Source organism: Ammospiza caudacuta, chromosome 3, assembly GCF_027887145.1.
Source record: "Ammospiza caudacuta isolate bAmmCau1 chromosome 3, bAmmCau1.pri, whole genome shotgun sequence".
Taxonomy (NCBI): Eukaryota; Metazoa; Chordata; class Aves; order Passeriformes; family Passerellidae; genus Ammospiza; species Ammospiza caudacuta.
The window spans coordinates 5800061-5820725 of NC_080595.1; the positions used below are offsets into that span (position 1 = coordinate 5800061).

Consider the following 20665-nt stretch of genomic DNA (forward strand, 5'->3'; position numbering starts at 1 on the left):
AGCTCCAGCAGGTGTGGGCCCGCTTCACACACAAAACATAGCCTGTTCAGGGAAGCAGCAGCCTCCATAATGCAATAATAGATTCCCACCCACCCACAATGTGTCACCACTTATAATGCAATATTGAATCCCAGACAACACTGGCCTAAGGTACTGTAACTTCCAAAGCCCCCCGCGAGCAGACCCCACAGAGACTGGAATCTAAACCTGCCGGCAGCCCGAGCGAGGGGCGGCGGCGAGGCCGAAGATGAGAACGCAGATGGTGAAGGAGGTGCTGTGTGAAAGAGGCCAGGGCTCCTCTGGAAATCCCACTCGGGCCTCGGGGTAGGAAGTGCAGGGCTGCCTCACTCAACAGGAGCAATCGAGCGACAAAACGTTGTCAAGTTCTGACTGGGATGGAGAGACTGTGGAGGTATCAGCAAGCGTTGCCTTCCTCAGCACATGGGTTTGAGCATCTCTGCTGGTGTCTTACACTGGGCCCAGTCTGTAGGCGGTTTTACTCCATCTAGATCTAGGCAGACTCCCACTCAAAGCTCACCTGAGGCAGGACCTCAGGTTTGTCCCTCTTGTGGAGTTACAATCATGTATCTCTTTGTTGCTTTGGCTTTGGAAATCCCCTCGCTTTTGTTGCAGTTTGGTTTCCATACGGTGACCACACTTTTCTGTCTCTCTGGCTGTGCCTCTGTTACATGACAGTGGGACTGTTTGTCTGCTCTCCACTCCTAAGCTGCTCCAAATTTTCCTACCTGCCCCCAGAGGCACTGACTGTCAAGTTGGATAGCAAAAATTTTCTTACTGATCCAGCTGTAAATTATGCTGGTTTTAAATTCCTGAAATTTTAGGCAACTGCAGCTTTTCAATGGCAGAGCAGTCCTGCTTCTTGGCCTTGCTTGGAAATGCCTGTGATAACAGATCTCATTTGAGAAATAAAGTGGCCTCAGCTCCTGGTATACAGAGCCCATGAAGCCCTTTGCTAAAACTGTGAATCTCAAAAGAAAAGGGAGATCAAAGTTAATTTAAATTGTCATAAGTATCCTTATTTCCTGTGTTTGCACAAATATATTGCCCTTCTCAGCAGAGTTGCACTGTAAAACACCAGACTGTATGAAGACTTTCTGTAGTCAAGTGAATGTGGTAACTGTCTTCTATTGCCATGAGCCTTTGGTCTCATCTTCTGGGAGAACAGGCAGTGTGGATGTTAAGGTGAAGGAAGAAGGGGTCATTGCTGGTGCTCAGGGCTTTAGGGAAGTGCAAGTCCAAAGTAAAATACTGTGCAGAAAATATACAAGCCTAGGATACAGGCAAGAGAACGTGCAGAAAGCTCAGACAGATGTGAAGATGGGTTGGAGCAAGTGTGGGTGTTGGAAGGAGGTTGTGGCATGGAGGTATCACTGCATGGGTAGGGTGTTTCCAGTGGGCTTTCAAGGAACAATTCCTACCAGGCAGTGCTTTCTGTAGGTATATCTGCCCTACCTGAAGCTCCCTTAATATTAGATTCACCCTCCCATAAGCAGGAGCAGACAGTGCAGCCCCAGACAGGGTGGGTGATGCTTTCTGAAGTTCCTAGCACCTGGCCCAGTGTGTCTGCGTGCTGCAGGACATGGTCTGACAGGCTGACATGCTGACAGAGCATCCTGGGGGTGCAGGGATGGAGATGGGGGGGCAACACACCCTCCTTGAGAAGATTCAGCACAGGTATGAGCAGCCTCTTCCCACAGTCATTCTTGAATCAGTGGCATCAGTTTCTTTTTATTAACCCCAAGAACATGTGTGAACAGGACAGTTTACTGATCAGAAAAAATTTTTACCTGCAATTTTTTCATGAGCTTTATTTTTTTAAAAGGTACTGGCATTGCCAAAAATACTTGGGTTGAATTAACCACTAGCCTAATCCTATTTGGCAGTTCCTTTGTCAAGGACAGATACCAGAAAGAGCAAGGATTTGCTCTTCTCAAAGTGACATGAGAAGGGATGATTTCCTTAAGTAGACTCTGCTCTGATGTTATTTTTTTCCATCTTCACTAGAGACTTTGAAGAACAGATTCCAGAAAAAATAGAATTTGTGAAAGCACTAGACTTAAATCAGTAACTCTTAATAATTTTTGTTCATAGCGTCCAAAACACTGATGTTCGCTTTTCAAGGTCAATTTTAGGAATTGAAGTTACTCTTGTTCTATTTTTGAAGAAAAATCAAACAGTTTTTAGTTTTGCCAGTCAGGAAAGGGAACAAACTGGATAACTGGGTATTTATAAACTCTAAGCCTTTTGTTCAGACAAAAACAATGACAAGCCAATAAGTGGCTCCATGCATAAATTTCAAAGATCAGTAATCTGTCTAATGCTGCTTATCATAATGATACTCACATAAACTTGATGCTGCTTTTCTAAGTTCAAAAATCTGATTTATAAAGTGGTTGATTTATACAGACTTCAGTAAGACTTTCTTCCAGTTAAAATTATTAATAAATTGAAAGCCAACTAGACAAACAAAATATGTTTATATGTTGCTATCTCTTACAAGAGGGGCTGTTTCTCATTAGGACTCCTGACCTCCTACCCTTAACTCAGCACTATTCCATGCCTTTAGTGGCTGTCAAGAAGAACAAAGAAATCACTGAGGAGAAGGTTTGCAGTGACAGAAGGTGGGTGGTTTGATAAAACACTACTGACAGATCAGCTCTGCAGAAAGATCTGAATTGCCTGATAAATTGCTTGTGTTCAAAGTGATGATTGCATCCACACAGGGACAAGGTCATGTTTGGAGTATGAAAGATGTAAGATGTAAGTCACATGTACAGAATGAGAGAAACTGTGCCCTGGGAGGTGCTGTCTCCCAAAATGAGGTGGCAGTTAGGTGAAGTAATTAGCTGCATCTAAGTTCTCACTATGCTGCTGCAGCAAAAAAAAAAAAAAAAAAAAAAAAAAAAAAAAAACAAAAAAAAAAACCAAAAAGAATAAATAAATTTTTCTTTGGTGTATCAGCAGGAAAATAGAAAAAAAATAGAAGAACAGAGGGAGATCTTTTGTGGTGGTGAGATCACTACCAGACATATCCAAGTCTTGTATGGAAATTTCTGTAAAAGATTTTCAAAAGCTAAAAGAGAAGAAGTCATACAAGAATGCTTCTGTAAAAGCTGCCTTGTAGAATAAGCTGGAAGAAATGCAGTCTGTCATTAAATACAAAACTAAAAAGTGACATGATTGCTGTTAGGTGTCTCTGCCTGAACAGAGCAAGAGGGGTTTTGACCTGCCAGGCAAAGATATGAGTCTAAGTGCTGGAAGATAAAATAGCAAAGGTAAACCTAGAAGCAAGATGCTCATTTTAAAGACATAGGTATTTAGTAAACCACTGAAATACATTATTTAAAGACACTGAATTCTTTGCTGTTCAGTCTCTGTAATTGGTTTCTAAATATTGGTTTCCAAACCAGTCCTGTTAAACCATCAAATTTGGGCTCTATACCAGAATAATTGGGCATGTTGCTGTCACCTGGGCTTTATGGGAAGTCTTCTTTCATGATCAATATGTCTTTTACAATTTAATTCTGAACAAATTAATTGGTGCTAATGGCTGGAATCCTGATGTTAAAGTATTATGCAAAAAGTATTAAAAATAGTCAATTTAAAGGGGTTTTTTAACATCTTCATCTAATGCTGTATTAATTACTATGGAATCTACATATTGTTGAGGAACAGTTGGCAAATTAAAGAAATGTGAAAAGAGGTCTTTTTTATATATATGAAATGTAATAAATTAATATTGAAACTAGTTGCAGTGCAATTCTAAAAAAAAAATCTTATGTAGATTACATTTATATTGCATTTATTTATTGTGTTTAATTTATAATGACTGCAATTATAAATGTAAATATATCCAAAATCAGTTGGCAAAAAACCCAGCTGATGGAAGGCTTTTGACATGAAAATTGATCATGGGGCTGTGGGCTGAAAAGTTAGTTGCCCTACTTATTTGTCCTTTTATGTTTGGTAGGGTTTTTTTAGTTCTTCAGATGGAAAAAGCCAGTGGGAATCAACACTAGTGAAATAAAATTCCCTTTCAGCATCAGACTCTTAGGCAAATTGGGTTCATCAGAAGGGTCCAAGAATGGGGTTTGCATCCTGAGGGAGATACTCTTCTTTTCCTTCCCGTTGTACATAGCACTTGTTCTGCTCAGAATCCAAATTGGAAATGAGCATTTGCCACTCCCTCACAGAGATCATTGGCATCAGGACAGGAAGCTGTCGCTGGGATCTCATGATCTACTTCAAGTGAGCAAATGTTCATCACTTGTATATACATATAAAAGCCATCTTTTTATATCTTGGCCTCTTGGCTCCTTTCACTTTCTTTCTATGCAGAACGGGAGATGTTTCCAATTTATCGCTCTCTCCTCAGCCTCCTTCCCTCAGGAAGGAGCTAATGAGATATGATTTCTGTGAAAATGTTACTGTAAAAGCTTGGGTGAAGCTAGCACTGGGTAAATGTGGTTATGCCAGCACACATTCACTTTCAGGGGAGGCAGTTCTGGTGGGAGGGGGTTGGCTGAAAATAAATTGCACTGGCACAGGTGCAGTTCTGCAGGTGCCAGTTTTCATTAGGAGTATCCTCTTGATACCCCCCTGATGATGAAGTCCCTGGTGTGAGCCTGACCTTGGCTACCATTCCCATTATTTTTTACTACTGTTAGGGGGCAGGCATGTGAAAGAGTTACAGTGCATCACCTCTCTCACTGTTTAAAGTCTTTTGTTGTAGTAATGACAGAAAGTAAGATAGAAATGCCCTGTAAAACAGCCATATGGGTGGTATAACCCCATCCTTACACTACCTCTTCATGATGTGGTCACTCCTGTCCTACCACTCCTTCTCTTTGTAGTGTGTCTGAACCTGGGCATTGTGGTGGTCAAGGCTGCTGCAGGACTGTTGTTCTTGAAAGGACAAGCTTGTTCAGAAGTTGTGTTTGTTGGGCTGAATGGCAGCTGACACCCCCTCTACCCAGGACGGAGAAGCTGTCCTTGGACAGTGGCCTCCAGGCTGGATTGGGATAAGGCAGCTGATGTTCTCCTCTGGGATCTTCTCCTTGCTCTGTAAGCAGAGACATTGCTCAGCAGCTGCCACCCAACTTCTGCTCAATCTGAATCTGGATGCAAGGACAGCAGCAGTTGGCTATAGCCCCAAGCTGCTGGTAGGCTTCACATGCCGAACCACCTCACTGAGAAGTTCTCTGAGATGTGCTTGCCTCTTTGTTCCAGTTTGCCTCTCCCATCTCTTCCCCATATGACAAAGTCTTTTTGCTCTGCCTTGGTTTCCTGCGTGTCCCACTCCATGCATTGGTAAACCCCTGGTTTACCTCCATTCCATTCATGGAACCTCATCCTTATTGCATCCCTGGATACCTGCACTCCCTTCTGCCTTTGCCATTCCCAAGAATCCGCAGAGCATGTCGCCTGCACCCATTTCTTATGCATTGCATAGCTCATGGTGCCCCACACAATCCCTGTAGCACTTTGAGCAGCCAAGAGACCTTCCCTCCCTCTGACTTCCTTGGAGGAAACTGCAAAAAATGGCACATTTTGGCAACTGGAGCAGTCTCAGCTCTACATGGAATCTATGTGAAGATCAAACTGTTTAAAGGCAGCTTGATTTCAAAAATGAGTATGGAGGATAGAGGACACCTTCCATTTTCAGGGCAGTTGCATGAGTTTCAAGCCCTGGAATCCTTAGGACTTAGCAGGCTCCCCCCAGTTACTGTCTGCCTCAGCAGCTAAATTTAGACAGCTGGCAATGGTCTTTCCCTTAAGACATGGGTACCATCTGCATTTTCAAACCATGTAAATAGCTGGCTGAACACCCCTTCTGGTGTTGTGAGCATGTCTCCAAGTTCCACTTAAATCAGTGCCTGGTGTCTGTGAGTGAAAAAATGTCGCAGCTCCAGTTGCAAACTCTTCAAGTTCTTCCAAATGGACACTTTTCTGGGCTGGCAAATTGACTGTCCCCATTCTCCAACCTAGGAGCTGGGAGTGTCAGGAGGTTTTAAATCAAATTGGGTGTTTCAAGCAGCCAGGAGAGGGCAATTATAAGTACAACAGAGCTGACACTCTTCATTAAATGTAAACTTTAACACACCAGTGTTTCCTCCTGCTCCTATCTTAAACTGGAGATATCACAGACTGGTGGATTCTTTCTTGGGGATTGGTGTTCTTTACTTTGCCACATATAATGACTGTTCTTCCCTTAGGGAGCCTGTGCCACTGCCATTAGGCCACCAAAGTATCTTGTTGATTGAAACAAGCTCTTTGTTTCTTCTGCCATTCTATTTGATGCCCAGCTCTCCCCAGATGTGTAACACCAGATCCAGGTGTTACACAAGAAGGCAGCATGCCTTTGAGAACCAGTCAACAATCTTTTTTTCCTTTTTGCTATATTTTTTAGATACAGAACCCCTGCAAAGGGGCCTGTTGCTTGAAGTGATCAGCCATAATAAGCAAATGTGTTTTCAGCACCTTCCCCAGGCACAGAGGTTGAGTGGCTCTTCGGGAGCTGGGCTGTTTCTTTTCCAAAAGTGGCTCTAAAGCCAGTGAACACACACACTGTTCTTCTAACTCGCCTAGGCTGTGAGCACTCGAGACTGGAAACAAAACAAGTGTCATTTGGGGCACTTCTCTGCTCTGTGCTTCAAACATTTCTTCCAAAGATTTCACTTTGGAGTGGTTATCTACCTCATTTGTCTTTTATTTCAGTAGCATTGCCAGGCTTTGATACCATCTTTGCCTCTGACCACTTTGTCCCAATGTGTGCAGCCTCTTTTGAGAGTCTTGGTGATTTGATTGGTAGTAGAAGCCTTCTGCAGTCAGAAAGACCCTTCTGCAGTCTGGGAAACCAGAGCAAACACCTCAGTTTAGCCTTTCCCGAGTTTATTCCGAAACAACGCTTGTGGTATTCCTACCTTCCTATGGGCTCTTAAACTCTAAAGATCTCCAAGTGCTTTATTTTTCCCATGAGTCACTTCCCTGCTGTTTTACATGGCAGAGTCAGCAACAAAAAAAGCCTTTTCAGAACATAAAGCCAGATGTTTGGTTGCACAAAGGGAATTTCAGGAGGCTGAATATTTTTTCATAATCTGCAAATTGTCAGCACAGTGGGTGGGACGGACCTATATACCAAATACAATAAATATCACTGAGGCATTTCTTTGACTGCAAATCACCAGGAACTTCCCTTGCTCTCTTGTGGAAAAAAAATGCACTATTTGAATCTGGTGCTGTGATCCTTTGTAAATAAATCAAGGCAAGAAAATACAACCATTGCTAGTTCACTCCTCTCTTGTAAAATAGCTCAACAATAGGATGCACTGTGAGACTGAAGGTCAGAAAGCATGGAAAGATGTGTTCAGTCCTTTTCCTGTTTTCTAGCATCCTTCCCTCTCACACCACCATCAATCTTTCATGATATGTATATGTGGAGCTTTTAAGAGCTTGACAGCAGCACAAGATTATTCTTGAAAAGAGAAGATTTTCTACTGCTTATCTGGGGGGATTGGTGGCAGATACCAACCATGTTTGTCCAGTGGGTCTGGCATCTCTTCCTTAGGCTTCATGGAGTCTCTGTGGTATCCAGTTACATTTGTATTACAGCCACGCAGTAACTGACGCAGTTCTGCGTCAATAGCTGAATTTATTTCTATTGTCAACTGCTGGGTTGTATGAATGACACATTTTATTAATGGTTGTCATTAAAGATTTATTCTTGACACTTTCAGAACTTTACCTGAAGCTGAGACCATTTTGCTACTTTCACACTGCATAAGAAAGGGCTCTTTTATCCCAATCTATTCAAAAGAGAAGCTTTTATTTTTATTTTTGCTTTTCTTGTTTCCCTTTGGTAAAAATGGGAAAGAACAATTCAAAGATAGCTCTCGTATATTTGTCTAGCTCTGCTTGGCAGTAACAGATGGGCTGCAAGAGGCTAGCTGAAAAAAAACAAAATTGCATTTCCTAGCACACAAGGTCTGAAGCCTTTAAAATCATGGATAATTTGCAAACCCCTAAAATCCTGTTATTGTTTATTGTGAAAAAATCGCCTCAGCTATTTCTCAGCTGGAGAACATGGAGTACCTTTTTCTTGACCTGCTTCCCTGTTGAGACTTGTCAGCACTCCCCAGAGTGACTGGAAGAGAACAACTAATTTCTGGAGAGGCTGACCAAAGCAAGCCAGATGTGCTTCCTGATGTCAGTGTTGTCCCCAGGATGGTGTTGGGATGCTTTGTGCTGGAGCTTCCATTTCTGCTTGTCTGTGTGTTTGTGTGTGTGTGCGTGACCCACGCGTGGCGTGCAAACTGTCACACGTGCTCCTGCCTTACAGAAGAGTTTCTGTGCCAGCAGTGGGCCACTTTGCACACCCCCAAATGCTGAAAAGGATGTTGCAAAGAACAAATCTCAGCCACTTACAGAAAGTACCTTTATGGCATCTGGCTCAGGAGGTACACCCGGCCTCCTCTGCGTGCTGCAGGTCTGATTTCAGCAACCTGGCCCAGCCCAGGTCTCTTCATTCAGTGTGTTGTGCATAAATACACAACACAAAAATCTCTCCTTTTGCTGTCGGCCAGTGGCAGAGTGTTCTGGTGATGGGAACAGTGCTGGCACTTGGGACATAATTTATAGTATGCAAACACCTACTTTGGGTAATGTTAAAAGATGAAATAAAACACACAAAGGCTGATCATTGTGGCACTACCTTGCTTTTTGTTGCGTTTTTATGCCACGTGTTTTGTGTTTGGGTCACTATAACACAAACCTGCATTGGCAGTTCCAGGGGACAGCGCAAAGATTAATTTCTGGGAAATGTTTCTAAATGTTATTTGCTGTATTGCAACTTCTTTATATCACACCTGCCATTGAAAAAAAATGATGTTACGATGAATGTACATTTTGAACAAGCTGCTAACCATGTAACCTGGGGGTTGGAAGCAATCCCCATTTTACATTCACTTGCATGTCTTCTAGGGTTCAAAAAGAAAATTGCTTTATGTTTGGAGGTTTTATTTTTCATATGCAAAGTGGTTCAATGAGTTACCTCATCTAGTGCACTTGCCTCGTAAAAATCCCCAGGGTGTCCTCCAACAACTCCAACAAGTTTCTCAGTTTAATTATGAGTGCAATTAATTATCTGGCAACATGAAACACAGTAATGGCAAATTTCCTCTGAACAATTCAGATAAGGAGGATTTCCGTGGGACTCTTGCCCCTTCAGCTTGGTCCTTCCTAGAAAACCCCTACCAGATCAGGTTCTTACTCAGCACTGCTGACTTCTGGTTATTTTTATGACGTAGGAAGATGTTTAGCTTTCAGAATATTCTTCTTCTTCTTTCTTGCTGCTATTAAGTTGCCTTTACAGTTAGGGACTAGAGGAATTTTTGGGTTATCATTTCCTTCCACTTTGCTCACTATTTCCCGAGTCTCCAGTGAGTGATACAAACGAAGTGTTCCCCGTGTCTGCTCAGACAGGGAGCTCTGCTTTGGCTCTCCCTGGAGACACTGGTGGGTACAGAGTTGGGAAGCTGAGTGGCAGGCATCCCACCCTTACAGAGCTTTTGCTTCCATCCAAGACGCTAGGAAAACTGGCACAAACCCAACCCGTGAAAGCACAAACAGGGAGGAGCAGAGCACTTATCCAGCACAGGACTGGATTGTCCTATTCACCTTGGTAAAAAGAATGAAGAAAAAGGCTGTGGAGCGTTTATGGTAAGGTGCTGGATAGAAGAACATCTCTAACATTTATGGTGCTGATTCTTGGAACGTGGAGATCCTGCAAGTAAGCATGGCAGCTCTAAGACCCCTGCTACTTTTACCTCATCTGATGCTGGTTTGAAGAAAGAGCTGCTGCTTCAGAAACTCAGATTCTAGGTTTTTTCCACACACTGTTGTCAATCCTGCCAGATCTCCCAGTCCCGATCAAGCTTAGTCTATGTTGGCAGAGGATAATGTCACTTCCAGGATATGCTAGGGTCCTGATAGTATCCAAATAAAAGCTGTTACAGGGAAGACTGAACTACAGCTCTTGCTGTCTGTGTGCCATCTGCATCTCTCAGGACTAAGGCCTCTTCCCATTCCGAGTGGAACAATTAACGTCGTATTGAGAACTTGATTTCTGCTTCTCAGACCTTTCAGCTCCCATAAAGAATCTCAGGGACCAGCATATCCTTCCTTTGCATTACCTTGTGTCACCTGTTAGACTTCTGTTGCTGCTAAGCAGGAGAGTTTATTTATGGTTAAATAAACCATATTTAACCAACTGCTACTTGAGTAGGAGGTGAATGTGGGTTTCTGTGGTCGTTGCTACTGAGAGGAGACAAAAGCTGTAGAGGGAACCTGTTGTGCTTCCTGGCTTGCTTGAGAAGCTCCATCTGCTGGGACTTGAGTTTGCTTGAAGCAGTGGATCTCGGTGCAGTCCCCTTCAGGCAGGTCTCCAGGACTGAGAGGTCCTGCAGAAGGGATTCCTCAGGCTGCCAGGGGTCCTCATGGACTGCTGGGGACAGAAGGTTTGCAGAAGCTGTGGAAGTTTGTCTCAGGGGGAAGGCAGCAGGGAGAGGGAGGGGACGCAGCCTGCTGTAGCTTTAAAGGCAGTACTGTGTAGGGATCCATTTGGAAGGACGTAGTTGACTAAAGGGATCCAAAGCTTGTTTTCCTCGAGTCTTTTTATTCTTCCTTATCTAATCCCTTTAGAGCCTAAGGTCAACCCCTTTTTGTACTGCAATAACACTGTAATATATGCTTGCACTAATTCTTCTGGTATACCAAGCATGCAAGACCAATTTAAAGCTTTTTTTTCAGAAGAAAAAGACTGTATTATTGTGTATATAGAAATACTGAGAGAGAATTTGAATTCTGTCTCCTGTATAAAAGCATGCATTGATTACCTGTATGTAGATCATGCTGTAAATGCTGCAGAGTACTGTAAAATCCTACACTTGAAACCACAATGAACAGGCAATGTCATCAAAAACAAATGAAACAGAAGCTGTGCAATGGATTTTGTGCCTTTTTTAAATCCATGTATGTTAATCCAGACAATCGGGAAAAAAACAGAAAAAAAAAAGAAAAAATTAACAAACAAAAAAAAAGCTTGTATACTACCAAAACCTTATTAAAGAATCAAAGGCAGCATCTTGTTGATGGCTGGGTTTTTTATTTCCTTTCTTTCTTCGTTTTTCTACTTCATTTGCTCTGGGAAGGTGTCTCCTGCTCATCCTTGGGTAGGTGGGAGCCCTGCACAGGGAGTTGAAGGAGATCTGGTAGAACAGTGAGAGTTCCATTATTGCTTACATGTGTGATCACTAAAAACTTGCAGTTAAGACACATCTGGGAACAGAAACAAAGTTATGTGACTGTTAGAGATGTGGTTTATGTGCTTGGGGAAGGCCACAATGTGGTTTCAGTTCAAGGCACGTGAAGGCTCAGGTACCTGTGGAAAGTGTGGTGGAAATTTCCCTCATGCAGAAGAATCCCAAGACTCCAGCTGCTCAAAGGCAGAGAGCAGTTTGTGCAGGCAGGTGATGGTCTGGAAGAAAGAGCCTGGGTAAGGCTGTGGTCTCAGAGGTTTGTACAGTGTGTGAGTCCCCTTTCCTCCTGGGAATTCTGTGGAGGGTCAGGCAGGATTCAGAAATTAGTCTGCCTTTGGCAAGGTCCAAAGCTTATCTTCTCCATGCTTCACAGTGTGTTTCAGTTTGCCCCTGAGAGGCTGCTGGTGTGTGGCAGATGTGTGTGTCTGTCAGGCTCTGCAGAAGGATCCAGTGGTGCCATGGTTTATAGCATGGTCTGAAATAGAACAGTGGGTAGAAGAAGTGCATCATTTCCTGAATTTATGTGAGATAAACATTGTGAGGGGTTTTGGGTTTTTTTCCTGTTCCTGGTTGATTTTTGCTTACAAGAGATGGGAGAGAAAAAAATCCCAAATTTTAAAGTAAAAGGGCACATTTATTAGGCTTATATGGGAAACTGTTCCCTTTGCCCACATCAGTGCAGAGCTGCTTGGGAGAGCAGGCTTTTCTGGAGGACACTGAACCCACTCTGTACCATGTGCTGCATTAAGGGTGTAGAAATTCTGACAGAAAATAAACCCACTTGTTCTTGTCACAGACATGTTTTATGAAAAATCCTTTCCTTTAGGAGTTTTTCTCCTGAGAATCTGAGAGGCCTCAAGAACAAAATGTAAACATTGATTATCTGCTGCTGTGGAATGCAACAGGTGCATCTGTGATTGGTCTCCTGTGGTTGTTTCTAATTAATGGCCAATCACAGTCAGCTGGTTCGGACAGAGAATCTGAGCCACAAGCCTTTGTTATCATTCCTTCTTTTTCTATTCTTAGCTGGCCTTCTGATGAAATCCTTTCTTCTATTCCTTTAGTATAGTTTTAATATAATATATATCATAAAATAATAAATCAAGCCTTCTGAAACATGGAGTCAAATCCTCGTCTCTTCCCTCATCCTAAGACCCCTGTGAACACGGTCACAACTCTCTAGGGTGACTCCTTTTCCTCCTCTTCCACCTCTTTCATTTCCATCCATACAGATCTTATGCATATTTGACAGATCATTACCTGGCTTATCATTCGTAATAATCCACAAAATCTGATAATTACAATAAAAACTAATACCTAAGATTGTGATAACCAGCAAGTGAAAAACCTAACCTATACAGGAGCTTGTTTAATGTCCATTTTCCATACTATATCCAAGATCTCTATTTGCTCTTGCTATATACTTCATATGATCCAGTTGTTCATAAAGATCCTTAGTTACATTTGATATGTGAATGGAGCAGGTATCATCGGACAGGCTCACACATCCACACACTGCATTTTCAGGCCACAATAAAAGTCTAATTTTAGTCTGTTCTGCAAAGCCATTTTTGATGTTGCCTGCAATTGTACCTTTCCTTCCTCCAGTGCCACGTGAGCTGCATTAGTCAATGCTTTGATTTGTTCAGCAAGGTTATATAAGATCATTTGATCTGGAATGCCATCAGCTGGGGTGTGAAAATAGCTTCCAGAGCCCACCCCACCACAAGTCCACTTGTCACAAATGTCTTGTTGGTAAAGACAAGCTGGTGGAGAAGCCCCCTTGTGCTGCTCACATGGCCAAGAGAGAGGACAAAGAAAAGCAAAAACACAACACAACAACTGAGCCTTCATGATTACAGACCTCCCTCTCCCCCTAAAAAGCAACCAGTGGGGAACAGGGACAAAACCAGAAAACAGGAAAGTACCATTTCTGATTGTCCAAAACCAAAAGTCAATGCTGCTGGGTTGTCTGCTCTACACCACCCAACAGAGGCTCTCCATCAGCAGTGGTGGCTGGAACTGGGGCAGTGGCTGGAGCTTGTGGAGAGAGAAGGGGCTCTGAATTTCTGGGCAGCAGCAGTGAAAAGATCCAAGGAAAACGTCCTCCCCAGCTCCAGAAATAGGGATTGCTTCCAGCAAGAGCAGCCAGAATGGTGTCGGGAAATTCTCTAAAGCCCAGAGAGAAAGGGACAGTGATAATCTTGGGAAGGTTGGCATAGGAAAGATACAGAGTGCAAAGCACTTTTTTTTTGATTACCCAGGACACACATATTGCCATTGGTCTTTTGACTCCCTTTTGATTCATACACACACACAGCTGTTGTAAGAGGCTGCTTCCTCCAAAGGTGACAAAGTGTCAATAATCCCAGTGTGTGTTGGCATCACCATCCCTCTGCAGACCATATTCCATCACTGCTGAGCCACTTGGTGTGCCCCAGAAGTGTGTGCGAGCTCTGAACAAATAATGTCAGGCCTGGTGTCACTGTTAGTCAAAAAAGACAATGCAAGACTGCATTGTGACACTCCCCACACCCTTGGAATATGCATTCCTCGTGGTATATTGGTACACATGTCCTGTGGATGATGATAAATCATAGAAATCATTTCCCTATTAGTCACAAATATTAACAGTGGCTCAGGGATGTTGCAGTTCCATGTGGTTGTATTGTTCTTGTGCCACTTCAAACCACATTTTCCTTAGTCAAATTTGTGTGGTTTTTTCACATGATCTCCCAAGTTTTGGTCAAATCCATAGTTAATATTTCCCTAGAACTGGTGAGCTGGGAGACTGAGGGAGATGAACACACAGGGCTTTGAGGAATATTGTGTGTCCATCCAAAAGCTTGGATTAACTGCAGTGTAAGATTTGAAGTGAGACCTGAACTTCCATCTAGTAACTCAACCTCTTGAAGCAATTGACAGGACCATTAGCTTGGGGATATTATGGAATGTGAAATATCCATCCGATTTCTTCCTCTTTGGACCAGTCTTGAACCATCATGGCTGTGAAACATGAGCCATTGCCACTCTCAGTTTCCAATGGGAAGGGGAATGTGCTGAACCATTCTTTCATAATTCCACTGATACCTCCCAGATGGACAGACCACTATAGGTTCCTGAGCAGTGCCTGCAGGTGACACTGTGCCCTCATGAACTACATCTGGGAGGTGGGAAGGTCCCCTCATGATCACATTCTGTCCTCTCTTTACCTGTTCTGCCTGTTTCACGGGGAGACCAGCCCTTTTCAAGATCAGAGCGCCTCATTTTGGTGGCACTGAAAGAATGGGAGCCCAACTCCAGTGGTGTCTCCAACCCTCCTGGCCCCTTTTGCCATAGATTACAATGAGGCCCGTGCCCACTGAGTCCCCATTCCATGTGAATAAGGTCAGTTGGGTGTATGGAGGTGTTGGAACAATCTCAGTTCACTTCCTAACAATTCTAATACATTCATGTGCACTTACATCATTCCCATGATTTTCCTTTCCTCGGTAGTTCATAAAGAGATCAAGCACTAATGAAAAGAAAACATGGTCAAGGAGGGGAGTTATGAAAAGCATGTCCTTCACATCTAGGGCAGTCAGCCAGGTATGAGCAGACCCCATGGCAGTGTCACCATCTCAACAATGTTTGGAACTGCAGCAGTGGAAGTTGCAGTGTTAGCAAAAAACTGTTGACAATCCATGATGAAATACCACTGTTGGTTTGTTTACTGGCCATAAGGCAAGTGGTGCCTCTTTTTTCCAAATCTGTCACCACCCAGTCCTCATTGAGTGCTACTGTTGGTAGGGGGCATTCCTTTACATGCATGAACTTGGGAGAGGGCAGTGGTATTGATGTTTTTAATAGATTGGTAAGTTTTGCAGACCCTGAACTCTCCCACATTCTTTCAGATTTTATTTCTATCTCTGGCAACCCAGTTGCCTTCTGTTAAGAAACTCTGCAGGGTTCTACCTGGCAGTTTCTGGGTTTGACCAGAAAGTAGGTAGAGTCCTAAAATATTTGTTTGGGCAACACTCACAAGCACTTCAACCTTAGTGAATAATCTAAGACAAGTTTTATTTAGGGACAGAGTGTTAAAGAGGGGAAACATGCAGACTTTGTGGTAAACACATGCTCAGACCCATGTAATGCCACAGGCATTCCTGGACAAGTGACCAACAAGTCAAGAGGAGTCAGGAGTGGAAATCTGAGGTCATACAGGCAGGAAAATGTGGCTGCCTTAGCTCATGGCATAGTTCCTGCTCACAGGAGAGTGAACCTGACAGAGGGCTGCCAGGATGACCAGGAACTAGAAACATCTGACATGAGGAGAGGCTGAGAGATCTGGGTCTGTTCTTCCTTAAAACCAGGATTGGTTGTGGCATCCTTTTTCTTCTTTGAATTGCCTGATGGAGGGAGATTCCATACTCTTCTCAGAGGCGCACAATGGAAGGATGAGATGTCATGGACGAAAGTTTCATGAAAGGAAGGCTAGATATAGGAATTAGATCCTAAACCTCCCAACTTTTTCACCATGAAGAGCCTCAAACTCTAGGAGAGGGTCCCAAAGAGGTTGTGAGATTTCCATCCTTGAAGTACTAAAAACTCAGCTGGATATGGCCCAGCAAAGGGCAGTAAGTGCCTCTTACCAATCCAAGTTCCACGTCTGCCGTCCTGATACAAAAGGTAGAGTGGGTCAGTGAAGGCCAAAACCAGGCTAATACAGAGCCATCTTCAGGGCCAGGCTTCAGCTTCAATGAAAGAAGAGGAGCAGCTTTGGATTCCAGTGGTATTGCCAAAACCAGCCTGTGTTTTAAATTATAAGATATAAAAATAAATATTAACTGAATAACAACTTACCACCACTCAGAACAGCTTGGTGCTGCCCACCAACCTATTTGAAATGTCTCTGTTGTACAGGAGCATAAAAATAGTACACTTTTCAGCACCATTTTTAATTGTGCCATTGGACTGAAAAGCCACTGAGGGCTTTTTCTCCCCAGCAGAGACAAAAGGATCCATTCCCATGGCCATGTGAATGTGGTAGCTGTGAGCAGCTCTGGAGCTCACATGGTTAAGTGGGTGCATGTTTAGTTGTGTAGCCTAAATATCCTCTGGCAGTGTCAAATGCCACTGGAAAACGCAGATGTTTGGAGCCCTGCAGTTGATGGTCAGGACTTTTCAAGGGTAACATGTGATGCATTATTGAGTTGATTTTATGGAGAGGTCACAGTTTGCAAGCCCTAACAGAATTGCGCTGTAGATGATTTGGTTTAAAATCCACTCTGCAGAGCGGTGCTGATGGGATTTTCATTTGCAGCTGATTGTTAATTAGGCCATGCTTGACAGGCATTTCCTATTTATTTTGGCCTTGTTTGGTCAAGTGTGTGCATGTGTGTGTGAGCTCCTGTTTTTCTGTAGGATCATTTGCAATCATTTCACAGTCTGCTACTGCCGCAGGCTGGAGGAACAGTGCCCCCACCACCACCTGTCCTGTGTGCCCTTCACTTCTCCTGCTTGGACACCCCAGGGCCTGATGATGACACTTTGTGTGCCAGCTTTCATGACTGGCTGATGATTTCAGTGGAAGCAGAATCCTGCAGGAGACAGAATGAGGAGTTGCTACAGGGATGTGGGAGCAGAAGGGGGAGTGGATGGTGCACCAGGGGAACACAGTAGCACTACAAGTGTTACTGCCCCAGGGGCAATGGTGGATGCTAATGGAAAGTGATCAGGAAATTTATCTAGCCCAGAGGTGCCCCTTCAGTTCACTGGGCATAAAAGCGAGTTGCTAAGTGGTTCCAGTAAGGAAGGAGTGACTATGTAAATATATAAATACTGAAATAAATACATAAACACTGAAGGAGATTGGGAAATGTGAAAAAATCCTGAGGAATTGCTTGAAAATGGTTCTTTTAGGTCTGGGATAAAGACTGCTGACAAAGGAACTTCTTAGGCATGTTTTGTTTCCTTCATTGATAAGTACCTGTGAATCTCTCTAAGGTTTGTATGAGTCAAATGATGGAGTGATGACTGCTCAGGCATGTATTTTGGAGCCATGAGATGGATTAGATGCTTTCCATGGATTCTTCCTGCTGCTGTTGGTCCTGATGTGTTCTGTGTCAATGCTGCTGTTTGAATGCTAACTCACCCTCTCCTTTTGTCACACTTGTCTTCCTGTAGGCATACATGCTGAAGTCATTTGAAATAAATGGCCTGCCCAAGGCGGTCCCTTTAAGTTTGCCTTACCAAGACTTCAGAAAAGATATGTGCAACTACTGGGAAAAGCCTAAGTTATCCCAGCGGATAAAGAAAGTTGATTTTTCAAATATTGTCTTGACTGCTCCTTGCAAACCTCTGGAACCTTATCTGGAAATGAATGGAAAAGAGGAGGAGGAGGAAGAAGAGGAGGAAGACTATGAGGAGGAGGAAGATGAGCAGGATGAGGGGGAGGAGGAGGAGGAGGGCAATGAGATTGACATGCACAGTGATTCCAGCAGCGACCTGAGTCAGAAGAGCACGGAGCGCAGCCAGGAGTGCGCACCATCCACGCTCCTGGCTGATGACCAGAAGGGCTCCAAAGGTCGAGCATCCACCGCTGATGGGGACCTGGAGCTGGAGGAAGGCTCAAAAACATTAGTGCTGTTTTCACCAGGTGATCTGAAGAAGTCTCCAGTGGCTGCAGAGTTACCTCCAGAAGTCGATCTGGGCACTCTTGCTGCACTGACACCTCAGAGCGAGCGGCCACAGCCCATGGGGAGCCAGCTGGATGTGTCTGAGCCAGGCACCCTGTCCTCAGTCCTCAAATCAGAACCAAAGCCCCCCGTGGCAGTGGCTACAGCCTCCTCCCCGTTCACCAAAGTGGAGCGCACGTTTGTTCACATCGCTGAGAAGACCCACCTGAACGTGATGTCCTCCAGCGGGCAGCTGATGCGGCACGAGGAGCACGGCCCCCCGGGGCAGTTCGAGGAGGTCATCGTCGAGGAGGAGCTGGAGGACAACCTGGTGCTGGTGGAGAATGGCAGCATTCACTCCGGGCTGGAAGGGGCAGAGACGGAGAGCTGCGCGCTGTCGGCCAACCATGTGGAAACCACCTCAGAGACCGTGGGGGAGCAGCCGGCCCTTCCCAACGGCGTGCCAAAGCTTCCCGAGGAAAAGCCAGAGCCCTCTGGCAAAGCGGTGCTCTCGCTGGACTTGGAAGAGCCTGCCAAGGTGGCTACAAGGGAGCCTGGCCTGGAAAAGGCAGCACCAGTGACAGAGCACCTGAAGCGAGCAGAGACCGTCCTGGAGGCGCCACAGCCAGGCCCCAGGAGGCCGCTGGGCTCGCGGTACAGGAGCCGGATACCCATTTTGTTCTCTGAGGAGGACACTGGCTCAGACCTTTCAACTTCACTTTCAGCCAAAGAAAGGCTTTATAAGAGGGCAAAGCAACCTGACCTGGCTCGCCTGGTGATGGAGAAGAGGCAGAGCCGCCTCCTGCGGCTGGCCTCAGGGGCCTCCTCCTCGGCCTCCTCCAGCGACGAGCGGCGCCGGGCCTCCGAAACCCTGTCAGCCACCGGCTCCGAGGAGGACACCCACGACTCCGATGACTCCATCCCACGGAAGGGAGAGAGGAAGGCTGTGCTGCTGGGGAGGGAAGAGAGAGCCATAAGCACAAGGAGCAGAATTCCTCGTCCCATCGTGCCGGTGAAAACACCGCTGGAGGTGGCGAGGCCGGAGAGCTCCGTGGCTGCTACAGTGGCAGGGCTGGGCAGCTCCCCACAGGATGCAGCCGCCGCCTGCAGGTAAGGCCAAAATGGTGAGAAATGCAAAGAGCTGGGCTTGTTGAGGAGACACAGCCAGGGCTTTGCTCACCTCCCATGACTTCATCCTTTACTCAGCTTGAATGCATAGTCCATCCTTGTTTCCTACAGTCATTTCAGCCCACATTTCAGCCCTCATCTATGTGAAATACTCACCTCTCTGTCTTCTTTTTTTGAAGCCTCTCTTTGCTTGCCCTGGCTTTGAGACCTTTCCTTTTACAAGCCCTTTCACTTGGTCTGGTAATAGCAGATGCCCCTGGTGTTGAGCTCTCCATTTGGCAGCACGGCCATGACTCTGCAGGAGACCTGGCCTCCTGGCCTGACTATTGTGATTAGAGCTGCACGGGCAGCGATGCTACCAGCTGGGATTGCCTCAGTTGGTTTATCTTCCATCATAGTTACCATCAGAGGCCAACTGGTGCAATCTAACTCATGCCCACATTCCCAAATTGTATGTCCTGCCTTGGAAGAGGTTGCTGCATCCATTCTGCATGTTAAGAAGTCCCACATACCATGCCTGCATGTTGACTCAGAGAATGCTGGAGCATCAAGGCAAACACTTAGCAGTTAACTACACTGAGTTACAGGATGGTGTTCAAACTGGTGCCCCATCTTGTTCACAGCATAGGTTCTCCCATCCTGGTGCTGGAGACTCCTTGTAATTGCCTGGCAACATTCATGCCAATCTTGCCAGGAGCCCAAGAGTCCCTTGCAAAATTCCCCTTCATACTCCCTCTTCTCGCTGTCTTCTTCTCTGCAGGCTTCAGACACAGAGACCAGCTGGAAGTGTCCCATCCGAGGGCCGAACAACCCAGGTACAAAGTCGGCTTCCTTCGTCACCGAGCTCCAGTTCCCTTCCTGCACGGAGCAGCTCGCAGAGGCCCAGTGGTGCATCCCCCCGGAGCCCCGTCCTTCCTTCCAGGAACCCCAGTACATCCCCCAGAAGCCAGCTGCTGCCTCGGAGGGAAAGTCCTTCTCCCTGCCGGCAGCACAAACCAGGGACTGCTCCTCAGCGCGTTCCTCCTTCCCCCCGACCTCAGCCCTCAGCTCAGGCCCCGGGGCCTACAGGAGATTCCCTGCCGTCTCCTGGCGTGGCCAAAAAACGACAAAGAGGAAAAACCCAGACTCAAAGTCCAGCAACCAAAGGAAAGCAGGTGTCCCTGGAAAGTAAGGCAGCTGCCAGATAATGACCTTCCTCTGCGAGCCCAGCAGACTGGGTAACTTCTGCATATAGTATACACTTGAGATGCTGCAGCACAGCCTTCCATGCTGGACCCACGAGTGTATAGCAGTAGCTGTACTTGAATGCTTCACGCACTCTCACCCCACACTGCAATCAGCTCCCAGGGGCCTGGCAGCCTCTGAGCCATGGAGCCTTTCCAAGGGAGACCCCCCAGCCCGCAGCTCACGCTTGCTAACGCACAGCACCCAGCCTGCCCAGTGCCTGACCTGCCTCCCTGCCCAGGGATCCTCCTCCCCGTTTGCAATACCAGTCCTCAACACCGACTCCAGCTGTGGAAGGAGGAGCAGAGGTGACAAGAGCAA

The 20665-nt window shown here is 45.4% G+C and overlaps 1 protein-coding gene across 1 annotated transcript in view; it reads left to right on the forward strand.

Annotated features, from left to right (window-relative positions):
* Nucleotides 1–20307, forward strand: part of TTBK1 (tau tubulin kinase 1) — a 93972-nt gene extending 73665 nt beyond the window's left edge. Inside the window, exons 14-15 of the mRNA XM_058802758.1 lie at nucleotides 17502–19102; nucleotides 19881–20307. Of these exons, the coding sequence (XP_058658741.1) occupies nucleotides 17502–19102; nucleotides 19881–20307 (2028 nt within the window). The remainder of the gene's footprint in view (nucleotides 1–17501; nucleotides 19103–19880) is intronic.
* Nucleotides 20308–20665: the final 358 nt, after the last annotated feature.